The 14,778-nt window shown below is 36.5% G+C and overlaps 1 protein-coding gene across 1 annotated transcript in view; it reads right to left on the bottom strand.

The window, feature by feature from the left end:
* Positions 1 to 14,778, bottom strand: part of LOC103271548 (membrane-associated guanylate kinase, WW and PDZ domain-containing protein 2-like) — a gene marked incomplete at its 3' end in the record, with an annotated part of 293,994 nt that overhangs the window by 21,787 nt on the left and 257,429 nt on the right. Inside the window, exon 3 of the mRNA XM_008069016.1 lies at positions 8,121 to 8,336. Within this exon, the coding sequence (XP_008067207.1) occupies positions 8,121 to 8,336 (216 nt within the window). The remainder of the gene's footprint in view (positions 1 to 8,120; positions 8,337 to 14,778) is intronic.

Below are 14,778 nucleotides of genomic sequence, written 5' to 3' on the forward strand. Positions count from 1 at the left end.
ATGAGGTCTTGCTGCCCAGGCGGGTCTCGAACCCGCGGGCTCAGGCAATCCACTCACCTCAGCCTCCCAAAGGTGCGGGATTACAGGCTGAGCCACCGAACCTGGTTCAGATATTTTTTATACAAATTGATTACTTACTTTTAGTAAGTTGTTTTTGACATGTTAGTTCCTAGGAAGTAGTTCTAACTCTTAAAAAATTTCATTATAATTCTTACCATGTAAGATATGAAAATGAGGAGATAGCCCTTAAACATTATGGCAAATATATACATATATAATTAAATATATATACATATATGTAATTTTTGAGATGTCAACAAATATTTCCCTTTATTACTTGAGGCCAAAAAGGAAATGTAAGTCTAGAATGAAATATTTGAATTAGGGAAAGTTAGTATAATTATTAACTATACTTCTAATTTTGAAATCAATAGAAGAAGTAGAAATGCCTAGTCCCGTGAAGAAATAATTTATATACATAATATTTATAAGCAAATTGATTCTCAACTATTTGGAGGGTCTAGCCAGAGAAAGATGAGTTACTGAGAGTGAAAATTGATGCCTCAAAATTATTTTTCATCTACAGCTAAAAACCAAGAAAATTGTTTGGAGCATTATGAAGAACCATATAAAAAACTCTATGGAGAACAATATGAAAAACTATGAAAATAGAAAATTCGAGATCTGTGAGTAGACAAGAAGAAATATTTCCTGAGACAGAAAAAAACTAAACTGGAAAGAATCACTAGAAAGATTAGTAGAGAAAATTATTTTTGATTAACAGGGGAAAAGAACTGCCTTAGTTGGTGTACTTTCTTCCTTCTGCAATATTCAATTGTTAACACTTTAATAAAAGTAGGATGGAATAATGGCAATAAAATCTATCCTCACAGTTCTGAAATTGCATATGTTATATGATTTTCATAACACAATGAATGTTAACTATATTTATCATACAGAACAAGTCCCCCCAATCTTCAACAAACTTAGAGGTAAAAGAAACTGATATAATATTAGAAATATTTGAAAATTATGGCAAGGTATGAAATAAAATATAGGACACAAACATATACTATTTTTTGGAGTTTGCTTTCAAAATTCTAGGGAAAAAAATCAAGAGAATAATACTACATGAAACAAAATGTCACCTTTTGTAGATTCAAGAACCTCAAAGAAGCCAAAAGAGAAAATGAGAAAGGCTTTATTTAATGTTGATTTTGATAATTCAAGTGTTATTCCTTGGGGTCAATTGGAGTCAAGGTATATTTTGATGAGAGCAAAAAGTCAAATAGGAGAGAAAAGATCAGGGTGCTAGTCCCCATGATGGAGCCAAGTGGAAGGAGTGGGTACTCAGGGAGAACTTATCCAGAGAACTTCCCTCTTTACAGAGAGAGGTTAACCCTCAGCCAGAAATAACTAGAGTCATCACTGACAATAAAGTAGTTGAAACTTCACATCAAGAGTTATAATCACTTCTCTGAGGAGAAATATGAGATAAGAAACACGGGGACACGGGTGAAAATCATATCTAGAGAAGAGAGATGATTATAACTACAAAAAGCTTAGTCTCTAAGGATGCCTGCAGAACCTGAAGAAACAAACCTTTCAGCTATCTCACAAGCTTTCTGTAAATATTGTACAAACCTGAGGTGTTACCTGGTTGTTCTTGTTCTGCATTCCTCATCATGCATCAAATCTTACACTTACATTATATAAACTTCCAGAGAAGTAGAAAAGCACTCTCCACAGAGGTTGGCTGTAAGCAATGCTGAATACACTCAAGGGCATGGGGAGGTTCATATTAATGCATCACTTTCAGTTTAACTGAAAATTGAACGTGCCTTGATTTAAAATGGGACTCCTGAAATGTCATAATTTCATTTTTAAAAAATGTTGTACTTACTATTACTACTATAGTTCATGACCACAAACTCTAACATAATCATACTGTTACTTTGTAATCATACCTAGATACTTAAAGGATTTTATGTTTAGGGCAGTTTTCATTTAAAATCAATCTTTTTAAGAAAAGATAAAATGGCCCTCATTTGTAAAGGGGATATCTAATTTAAGAAGGTTAGTTTAAAATAGCCCCAGAAACGTTCCCATTCAATGGCGAGATAAAACCCAATACTGTATTTGGGAACAAGATAATAAAATAAGGCCTTCTTAAAATAAAGATCTGGGTAGATACACAAATTGCAGTCTCTGTGAACCTACACAAAAATAAGCAGGGCATAGGCATTGGGGTGGTTTCAGAGTGGGGTATTATTCACAGGAAAACAGCGAGATTCACTAGGGAGAACATAATTCTTCTGACAGTGACAGGATCTCATTCACAGAACTAGGACTGATGGTGCATGCACAGTCAGCGTGCCAAACAGCACAGGACCTGGATGCGGGTCCCTAATGGTGAACTGAGATCACTGCCGAGGACACTCGGTGATCACATAAGGGGCACTCTGTTTGCTCTCTGGGAGATGCAGTTCATTTGCACTAATTGCAGGCTTGGGGGCCTGGAGAAGGCAGCTCTGTGTACACATACTGTATTCTCTTTGTTGGCTAAGGTGGCTCTCACGGACCCTGATCTTCCTGGCATTGTGTGTGTGTGTGTGTGTGTGTGTGTGTGTGTGTGTGTGTGTGTGTGTGTGTGTGTGTTAACAGAGAGATTTAACCGCTTTTAAGATATACATATACATTTCTAATTCTTTGCACTAGGCTTACTAATAGCTCATGAGGAGAAACTACAAGACAATAGTGAATTACTTTCCAGAAAAGCTTAGCAGATAACTCATGAAATAAAAGAATCTAAAAAAGCTTAACCTAATTATTTTAATTTATAGGACTTTGCTTTCCTGAACAAGAGTGCAATCTTTTAAAAAAAAATTCCATCTACTTACCTATTAGCCATCTATTTGTTTTTGATATTTTCAAAGTTAGGGAGATCGGATAATTCTCATCTCTAAGAACATATATTTTTAAATGCACTTCTGCATTTTCTTTAATCAGACAACTTTTGAAGGAATGTAGGATCAGGAAACACTGCATGTTGAAAACACTGAATAGTGCAAAAGAAGCATGAAAGAAAACTGGTCATGCTAATACGTAAAATTTTGACATCTGCTAGGAGTTAGTCATGATCAACTAAAAAATAAAGATTTACTAAGTATACTCAAAATATTTAAAATAGCTGCAAATCATTTATCAGGTAAACAGAAAAAAATAAAAGCAGTCTTTGTTCTAATAAAGCTTACAATATATATGAGTATGTCAGACATGCACTTTATGAAAAGTTACCAAGTATCATGCTAACTAATATCTTCCAAATAAATGAAAAGTGTAAACTGTATTACAGTAATTCAAAGATAGTTTTAACTTTACATTGTGAGAGTCAACAAATGATCCCCAAAGAGTATTTAAAAAAATTATATTGGATTTTGTATTTTAAAAAGAGAGGATTCATCAACAAGGGTACCTGCATGATGAATATTTGTATACCTAACCATGAATTGTACCCCATAAATTTAAAATAAAAAAAATTAAAAGTTAAAAAAAAAAAAAGGAGGATTCAAATGTGGGACTGGCCTGATCAGTCAGATGAAAATGTTTTGTGTGTGGAGTGTGGATGAGACAAGAGAGTTTATGTAGGAAATTAATGGGAGCAAATACTAACAGAGATGTTCTAGTCAAATGTAGGAGGACCTGCGTGGTTGCCTGAGGAATCTGAACCAATGGAAACAGAAGCTCACTCAAGTTTAAAGGATAGATTGTGTGACATAGTTTTGGCTCAAGACTCTTTACCTGATGAGGGATAAAGGGTAGTTTAGTAGGGAAGGAGCCTGGAGGCAGATAGATCATTTAGGGGACTGTGGTCCACAAATGAGTTGATAAGGCAGTGTTCTAGGATGGGGCAGTGATATTTGGAAGAAAAGGATGGAAGCTCAAGGCCCAGTGACCTTTTGTGCCTAATAATAAATATCAAGCCTGGGAAAGAGAAACATCAAAAAGAATTCTGAGGTATCTGGGTGAAATGAGGAATTAGCGGTATCAGGCAGAGCTTTGTGAGTTGATTTCCCTGTTTGTTTTCTGGGGGAAGAATTTAAGTGAAATGTATGGTCTCTAAGTTGCAGAATAAAAGGTTAAGTGTAACTGTCCAGTGAGCAGTGGTTGTAAATGTGGCCTTAAACATAGGAGAGCAGCAAAGGCTGCAGGTAAATCTACAGAATTTGAAGCCGTGAGACTGATGTCAATCTAATGAGATAAACAGAAAGACAACGATGTCTAAATATAGGAGAGGCTAATGTCAGGGAATGTTTCCAGGGGATATAAATCTTAAACATCAGTTCAAAGACAGAATCTGTAAGATGATGTAAGGAAGGATATATCATCCTTGCAGGCACTAGATCTAACTCCACTGCCACAATATTAGTAAAGGACAAATATAATGGAATACAATGCAGATTAAATCCACTGAGCTACAGGATTATGGTATACTTTATGGAGGTCAGAAATCACTTTGTCCTCAGCCTGTCCTCAGGTTATAGCTCAGGGAAATGTGTTACAGAGAAGATGAGTATTACTGGGTCCAAATCTCAACTCTGCCATGCAATAAATTTTTATTTTAGCTAAGCACTTTAATCTAAGTTTCAGCATCTCATTCATAAAGTAAGTATATAATTATTATGGGATTAGAGATAATATATTTACTATACGCCTGACCCACTGCATGCATTGACTAAAGTAGAATTGCCTTTTTTTTGGTAATTTTTTTCATTATTGACAAGGATAGAACTATATTTCTGAAGATAGAATTATATTGACTTGCAGCACCAAGGCTATATGACAGAGAGATAAATATTTCTGACCTGTCTGAGACTCTGAAAAAGCACTACAAATTTTCCTAGGTGCTATGAGCCAAATCCATGTCTGGTACAATCTTGGGTAGAAACAGAGAACCCGACATGAAATAAATATTCACAAGTCAAGTGAATTTTCACTGAAAATGCTAGCAGAATTTTATGGAGAACTTATATATTTTAAGGCAGTTACTCACCGTATATTGATATGGTTTGAGAGAAAAATGAAAATGAGATTTTAAGCAAAAACTATGGTTCAAAGGAGAAAAGATGAAAAAATAGGTAACAGATATGAACTGAGTCATTCTCTACACACTTGATTAACATAGAGCAAATAGCTTTTTGGTAAGGCATATAAGGGGCCAAAGATTGGTAGACATTGAATAAAATTTAAAAAACTAGGATTGTTTTTTATACCCATAGATGGAAATAGGTTCAGTTGTATGTGTTTTCCAAAAACAAAAACAATAAAAAGTTTTGGGTAAGTAGAAATGTATGATGTCACTTTAAATGATATACAGGTAAAATAGTAGTCATATGCTTACATATCACTAAGAAATATATTTATGCTTCTATTTGGTTATATAAAACTCAGGATAGCGTAGCAGCTGGGAGCATTGGTTCGGAACCCAGACTTCATATATATGAATTTCAGTCTCTGGGAAAATTATTTAACTTTAGTATTTCTCAGTTTCCTAATTTATCAAATAGTATCTACTTAATAGGACAGTTTGGATAGTTACATGAACTTATACCTATAATAAGGTAAGGCAGTTCCTAACACATGGCAAACATCCAAAAGAAATGAATTATTTTTGCTATTTACTACTATTATTATTAATATTCCCTTGTAATGGAAAAAAGTTACCTCAATAAACTTCTTTCACTCTCCAAATGTGCCCCATTGACTATAATACTTATCATCTGAATTGATGTCTGAATTGATATTATTATAGACTGATCATCAATATAGGGTAACATTAACTAAAATTTGAGCAACATGTTTCTCAATATTTTTTGATATCCCTTGTATCTGGCGAATGTGCATGAGAAGAAGTCAAAGACGGGACAAGGACTGTACTAGAAAAAACAATGTGATGAGGTTCAAAGGTGAAGAGTTGGGAAATGTATGACAGGAGGGCAAAGAAACTCCTAAAGTCTCTATGACATTAAAAAAAAGAGAGAAAAACAAAGACATTTCAAAGAGTGGGGCTGTCAAAAGACTTCTAATAATGGATGATGGACCAGTTTTTTGGCTTGAGACTTTCTCCTTATCTTTGAACACTGGGTAAGGGTTGCCTGATTCATATGTCTCTTTCTTCTCTCACAACAGGAAAGAAAAAGATAGTATAAGGGCACTTGTCCAGTTAGGCTTAATTATAGAACCATTGTTGGTAGCAACTGTTAACTATCCTGAAAACTTGGAGTTGGCTTTAACAGTTGTTCTCTACCATCCTCAGGCTGAGGGGTCCAGAGACAGTCACAAGGACAGGGCTGGTTAGAAAGAGTTAGGTTCAGTCAATTTTCTTTGGGGCCCCTGAAGACCTTCTAGCCATAAAATTACCTGGATCTCATGCTTAAGGTGAATAGAAGGGAATGGTATTTTCTAGATTCAGTATACCCCCCAATTAAATAATTTTCTACTTAAAGCACCTATGAATCAAGAATACTTCATTCTATTTGCCCTACATGGATTATAAATGAAATAGAAATCAATAATTCTGGCTTTAGCCAGGACCATATATTTTTCATTTTTAACCACAAGATGTTAACCAGTAAGAAATTATTTAACTGTTCTTTGACCTCATCTGCTTCTTTTGTGGTTGTTGCTTCAAGTCAGCTGAGTTGTTTTGCTTCTCCCATCAAAGAGCAGATAAGAAATCTATGTACTATCAATTTAATTTAAATTTAGTTACATAATGAAATATTTTGACACAGATATTTCAGAATCTAAAAGAGGAAGATGTCTGTCTAACTGTTTGGAAATTTAATAGTAGATATGTTGCATTACTTACTTAGAGTGATTTTTAGCATTTGTATTTAGAAATCAATGATTGCTAGAATCAGAGAATACGTTTTAACCCACATATATTAATGGAGAAGGTTGTCCTTTTCTAAGTAACCAAAATGATTAGATTAGTTAGCGCAGATTAGATTTTGGTCTCCTTATATCTACCTAATGTTCAATGAACAAGAATACTTTTAGATATTTTGAAAAAGAAAGATAAAAAGTAAGGTTCTGAAACTTTTTTTTTTTATAAAAATAATTGAGCATTAAAATTCAAATACCATGTTGGTATAGAAGTAGTACAGCAAAAAATAATAATACAGACATTCAAGTAACAATAGGAGGTAGGTAAAAACTGATATGTATGCAAGGTACATGTACTGATATTTTTTTTCAAGAGCTTTAAAGTAGTCACTAGAATTTTCAATGCCCACTGATATTTTACTATTAAAAATTAAAAAAAATTAAAATTTGAAATCTGACTCCAAAGTTAGTGTCTGACTAACAGAATGCCACAGTTTTATTGCTTGTTTTGATAACATTCAAGTATAAATAATATTATGAAGAAATCTATTTTTGGTGCTCTATTGGTAATAAGCAAAAGAAAAAGCAAATCTATACCTTGCACAAAACACATTTTACATTTGTGTCTATTTTTTTTATATGTGTCGTATGACAGATCATAAATCAAAAGAATGATTGATTATTCTTTTCCTCGTCCAATGATAGGTGCCTTCACATTATCCCTGTTGGAAGATGTTTTTTACATGTTGCCAGATTGGGTGATAAGGAAGAGAAAATAAATATATGGGCCTTCTGTAGCTGTAGCCATTTTGAGGACTGCATTTATTGAAGTTGTAAGCTAAATCACAGGACACAACTTCTAGTAACAGAACTTCACATATAAAAAGATTTCTAAGAATAGATTTTCCCTAATATTAATTAACAAACACCTCAAAACTTTACACAATCATATGTTTGACTTGTAAGATTACCTAGGGGTTTAAACCATTCACTATATTGTCGTTAATGTGTAGGTGAAGCCAACAATTAAAAAAGTTGAAAGAATACACCAAAATGAGAACTAATAAATTGGATACCAGAATCATGTCATATCATGATATAATAGTCTTCTCTTTCTGAAGATAATAGTAATCATTATTTTTATTTGCATCTGAACACATAGACGTAAGATATATATATATCTGCATATAAAATGGCAAACTGATGAACCTATAAAAATGTAAATTACTAACCTGGTGTTACTACTACTCCATTTCCATTGACCACAGGCCTCTCTTCCTCTTCCTCCTCAGGAGGCTCTATACTTGCTTTCTCCATGTTGCTCACTGATTTATTCCTCTTCCGTTTTCCTTCAGCACTTGGAGTGGCTCCCGGAAGTATCTCGTCTGTTACATTTAATAATAATGGTGCTGGTTCTGCTGGAGGCTTCGGGGTACCGTAGTAATTGTCTGCAAATGATACCAAAACACTCTGGAGTTAAATATTTGTTTACTTTGTAAATCAGCAAAGAACAGAAATTACATTAACACATTTTTATCCTATTTTATACATAAATAGACACACACACAGGGTTTTATCTCATACACCTTTTTACTTGTTGCTTCCTTTGTATTGGGATTTAAAGCTTAAAGATATAGATTGATCTTCATTCTCATCTTTGTGCTAGACCAAAATAATGTCTTATGTGATATTCCAAATGGTATAGTTAATTACAAAATTATTAGTTTTTTTTGAACACAAGACTTGATTATAACCATTAAAATAATTTTGTTAAGAGTACAGATAATTTTTTTGTGGCAAATCTCACACTATTCTGGAAAGGCAAAGCACATTATGTTTTTCTCTGGCTTTCAAAGGGCTACAGCTGTTGTCCTTGATATACACAGCATCCTGCCTAGAGCTGTATCCCCATGCCAGTTCAGTGGTTCCCATGGCTGCTGACAGTGGGCCTGCTGCTCTAATCTTTCTTCAGATTACTACAGCTCTTTTTCTCACAGTTCCATTATCTGAGCTATGAAATCATTTGTTCCCCCCATCAGTCCGTGAGATTTCTTTAAAAAGAGGCTAATTCTTATTTATCTCTGTAATAAGAACCTAGCACATCATAAGCATAGAATAAATGCATACTAAGTGAATATCTTTATATGTTCAAGGCAAAGCACTTTACTTAAATTATTCTAAAGTTTTAATTGGTAAAGAACATCAGTGGTGTGTGTGTGTGTATGTGTGTGTGTGTGTGTGTGTGTGTGTGTGTATTTTAAATCAATCTTACATTTATACTACCAATTTCAAACCTATGTTGCTGTTTTCAGTTTATTGAGTAATTTATGCACTCATTTGCTCACTCATTCATTACATTACAATCTTTATTAGTATTGACTATGTACCCAAACACTCAAGTAAATGTTTGAGGAAAAAATGATGAATATAATATGGTCCTTGTTTTCTAAGCTGCACGCTGGTCCACTATAGGAGACCAAATTTGACATGAAAGAGATAAGCATAATAATAGGAGATAGGATTAAGCACTGTAATCAAGGGCCAAAGAGGAAGAAGGAAGCACATTTCACTATCTGCAGAGATCATTGAAGGCATCTGGGAAAACAGTGTACCATTAACCATGAAAACTATGTTATTTAGACTTGGCTTTTCTGTATACCACAATTCAAGCAAGTTACCTAATGTCAGTAAGGCTCAGTTTCTTCATCTATAAATATGAGTAGCAATAATTGCTATGATCACTTGTGTTCTGGGTTGCAAACAACCAAAACCAACTCTGCTTAAGTTAAACATAATAAAGATGTGCTAAAAGTATATGGGCTGGCTAGTCTGAAAAACCATGAGAAAAATGGGCAGACTGAAAAACCATGAGAAAAATGGGTAGAGACAGAGCAGTTCAGTCAGGATATCCATGTTGCCTTTGTTGGCCCCAGACTCTGGAAACATTAGCTGGTTCCACCACCAAGGTGCTTAGCCTAGGGTGCAGTCTGCCTTTGTTAGAACTATCCTCAGCTGCTCATTTCCAGGGAAATCAGCCAGGCAGTATCGTCTCATTGGCTGTGCCTCAGTCATGTGAGAGCACTTGAGCTGCCAAGGGAGCAGAAGAGAAGATGTCTACTCTCCTCTGATTTTGGGAGAGGGAGGTGGAACTCTACAGTTTGCCCATCTTATCTCAGGAATCTACCCAGGTAAAAAGGGCCTTGGGATACTGAAAGGTAGAAGAGTCAACTTCCACTCCATTTGCCCTCACTTTGTACTGCTGTGAAGATGAAGTAAGAATGTAACAAAAAGCACTTTATACATTGTAACAAGTACAGTGGCTTTAATAGCAATGTAAACTTCATGTTGCCATGAAATAAGCAAATATTCTGAAGGCTAGTCATGCCAATAATGCTGTTGCTCATTATCATAGTTATTCACACTTGTAAGAGAGTAATACAGGGAAAAAAAATTACATTGTGAAGTGCTTCTTATTCACATAGTACTTTTTTTTTCTTAAGAGAAGTCTGTAAAATGGATAATAGACACTTTGCTAAAAGTTACTTTCTAATTTGATTTAGAGCATTTCAAATGAATCAGACCTCCATAAAAACTAGCCAAATTCTGAGCAAACAATAGAGGAGTAGCTGCACCTTAGAAGTCAATGAACTATTATATTTCAGCATTCCTAAGGGCTAGTGCAGCCCTCAGTACACTGCTAATCTCAACGCATACATTTTATTTAATAAACGTTATGTAAAAGTAGTAAATAATCTCTGCATATCCCAATACATGATAAATGATTATAAGTGGTATTCTGAGATTTTTAATGTCTTTAATATGTGGTACTAAGAGACATGGATCAAACTTAAGTGTTTTTCCCCACCATTTGCCTTTTAAGTTTTAAATTTCCCTGAAGGAGTCTCCAGTCCTCACAGAGGTCAGTGTGCTCCTGTTTCATGGCCACAGGGCACAGCTGTGACCCTGACCAGCTGTCTGGAAACGTGGACAATCAATAACAAGGGCAACTGGCCTACAGTGTGGCTGAGTCTCTACAGAATATTTTCTGGAAGAAAAATTCCACTCAGGACATATTTTTCACTGTAAACACTATTAAAGAAGGTGGAAGGGAGTTCCAGTAAGATGGCGATGGCATAGGTGGATTTGTGAGATTCTCCAAATGTGAGTTCCCAAAAAGACTCTTACTTTTCTTCCCCCAACCCCCCACCCACTACCAGCCACACTGGTCCGAGGCCTGGGGACCTTCGGTCCCATGCAGGGCCGGATACTGCAGCCCCGGCTGCTGCTGCTCTAATATATGTGACTTATGCCACATGGGAGTCCCATGTCTTGGCTCCCTCCCTGGCTACATTGTCTCGCCCAGCACCCAGCACCAAGTTGCCAGTCACCCAGGGAGGCTCTGGGCACCCGCCCCTCAGAGATACTGGTTCCATTTCTAGTTGAAGTACCTTGTGAGGGACCCAGGGCCACTCTTACCACCCACCGTCTGCCCTTTGGAGCTTTGGAGCTCATGAGCTCTGGGCCTACCCTGACTGAGGCACTCAGTGCAGCGACCCCATGCTGGTGTAAGGGAACAGCCTATCTAAGGAGGTGCTGATCAGAGGCTCTCAGCTCCAGAGGAGGGAACTCCTGATTCCCTCCTTCACCCCAGTCTGCTGGTGGGACCCTGGATCCAGCACCCAGCTGTGCAGCTGATACCCGGTGCCTCCCACTCCAGCATAGTCCATCACAGTGGATCGCACAGGGACCCAGACAGGACCCTGATGAGCAGAGAAAAAAGATCTGTGAAAAGTGAAACTGCCACCTCAGCCATTCTCCAGGCAGAGATTTGCATTGCCCCACCCACCTATAAGCTGCCTCCACCTCGGTTCCTAAGGTAACATCACTAAAGAGGAGACAAAGCCCCTCCCCTGCTGAATCAGACAAAGGCAACATCGCAGACTTGCAAGCTGTGAGTAAATCTAGCTGCCTGCAAGGAAAACAAAGGGGAGAGACTGGTGATCAGATCTCCTATTTTGACTTTTGATTTTATCATTTTGATTGTTAGTTTTGCTCACTTTTGTTTGCTTCCTGATTTACACTATCTGTTTCATGATTTTATTGGTCTGTCTCTGCGTAGCTACCAGTACTCTTTAGGGAATTTTGCTCACATGTTTTTTTCACTTCACTCCGGCCTTGTGTCTCCTTTTCACCTGTTAGTTGGTATGTATGTCTGTTTTCCCTCTCACTCTCCTCTCTTTCTAACTTCCTATTGACCCCCCCTTCCTCCATTATTTTCCTCTTCTGTACCACCTTTTGCTCCAGGGACCAAACTTACATACCACTGCACAGACAGATTATAAGTCAGTGGGAAATAGGTTCCAGTGTGCTCATACACCTATTAGTGGATGCTGGAATCAGCATATAGATTCTGAATCACAGCTTCCCCCTCAATTAAACCTCAAAACTGCAAAAAGTACAGCCCACAGCCCACACTCCAACCTCAAAAGTGAACAAAGCCAGAGGACCCTCATAAGAAAGAACAGGAGACTGCACAAGTGAACAAAAGCAACCCTCCTTCCCTGAAAAACAGAATTAAAGAAGAGGAGGGAAAAGGGGAGAGAGAGAAAAATCTACATATGTAGAAAAACCAAAATAAGAATATGGATCCCTCCCAGACCCCTGGGAGGGCAGACACTGAGAAAACTGACTTCAGAATGCAAACAATGAAGAGCCCCCAGAATGACTGGTCCCAAACTACAAACCTAGATATCAAGACATTAATGGAGAGATTAAAAAGAATTGAGGAAACACAAGAAGAAATTAGGAAGGAGCTGATATCTCAGATAACAGTAATAAAGAATACTGTGAAGGAAACAAATAACAAACTGATAAGCATGGAAAGCAGAATTACCGAAGCAGAAGAATCTCACAGCTTGAGGACCAAAATATAAAACTAACCCAAACTCTTAAAAACACAGAAAACAAGCTCAAAAAGACAGAACAAAACCTTCAAGGATGAACAATTACTTCAAGAGACCAAACCTAAGAGTAATTGGCCTTCCTGAGGCAGAAAGAGAGACAGAGACCACACTGGAATAAACTTTCCATTAGATCATTCAAGAAAACTTCCCTTATCTAATCAGTGATGCAAAAATTCAAACACAAGAGATTCAGAGAACCCCTGCAAGACAACAAATGAGAAGACCAACTCCTACACACATAATAATTTGCCTAAACAAAGTAGGCATGAAAGAAAAATCCTAAAGGCAGCAAGAGAAAAGGCCAGATCACCTACCATGGAAGATCAATTAGAATAGCCGCAGATTTATCTACAGAAACCCTGCAGGGTAGGAGAGCTTGGAGCCCTATCTTCAAAGTCCTAAAAGATAAACACTTTCAACCAAAAATAACCTATCCAGTCAAGTTAAGCTTCATCAGTGAGGGACAATTAAAATCTTTCCCAGATATCCAATCCCTAAGAACTTACACTGCCACCAAACCACCTCTACATGAAACACTTAAGAAAGTACTAAACACAGAAGAGAAGGAAAAAAGAACAATGTTCTTCACAAGAGTACAGGAAAAAGAATAAAATACACATGAACCAACCCCAAAACCAAAAGAAAGACAAAAAAATCAAGTGGAAAAACAACAACTCTATAAGAACTCTATGATAGGGATGAACTCTCACATTTCAATGTGAATGGACTAAATGCACCACTGAAAAGCCTGAATGTGAATGGACTAAATGCACCACTGAAAAGATATAGAATGGCAAAATGGATAAAATAATCACCAGGCAACAATACACTGCCTTCAAGAGACCCACCTCACTAGAAAGGACATGCACAGACTCAAAGTAAAAGGATGGGAAACAAATTTTCAGGTGAATGGAACACACAAAAAAGGAGAAGTCGTGATCCTAATTTCAGACAAAATACCATTTAAGCTATCAAAAATTTAAAAAGATACAGAGAGTTACTACATAATGATAAAAGGTTCACTCCATCAACAAGAAATATCTGTCCTAAACATATATGCACCCAACATAGGTGCGCCAATTTTCGTAAAGCAACTGATAGGAAACTAAAGAAAGATATCTAACACCATCATAACTGGGACTTTAATACCCCACTCACAACCCTAGACAGATCATCAGGACAAAAAATCAGCAATGAGATCTGGAACCTCAATGTGACTCTTGACCAAATGGACTTAACTGATACCTACAGAACACTACATCCAAAGACCACAGAATACACATTCTACTCATCACCGCATGGAACATATTCTAAGATCGACCACATAATTGGCCATAAATCAAGCATAAGCATAATCAAAATTTTACCATGCACCTTCTCAGATCATAATGAAATAAAAATACATATTAACACTAACAAGGTCCCCCAAAACCGACAAAGACATGGACACTAAACCGCACGATGCTAAACAACTCCTGGGTCAATGAATGAAATCAAAACTGAGATCAAAATATACCTGGAAACAAATGAAAATGAAGAAACATCTTACCAAAATCTCTCGGACTCCTTGAAAGCAGTAGTAAGAGGGGAATTTATAACCCTACAAACACACATGAAGAAAATGGAAGGAACACAAATTAACAGCCTATCAAGCTACCTAAGGAAGCTTGAAAAGCAAGACCGCAAAAACCATAATTTCAGCAGAAGAATCCAGATCACCAAAATAAAAACCCAAATCCAGGACATAGAAGACAAAAAGATAATACATAAAAATCACTGAAACAAAAAGCTGGTTCTTTGAAAGGATAAACAAGATCAACGGTCCCCTAGCTAGACTGACCAAGAAAAAGAGAGAAAAAACCCAAATAGCACAATCAGAAACAAAAAAGATGAAGTCACATCTGACCCTGAAGAAATACAAAAGATC

This window comes from Carlito syrichta, unplaced genomic scaffold (genome assembly GCF_000164805.1).
Source record: "Carlito syrichta isolate Samal-C Ts95f unplaced genomic scaffold, Tarsius_syrichta-2.0.1 Scaffold311756, whole genome shotgun sequence".
NCBI lineage: Eukaryota > Metazoa > Chordata > Mammalia > Primates > Tarsiidae > Carlito > Carlito syrichta.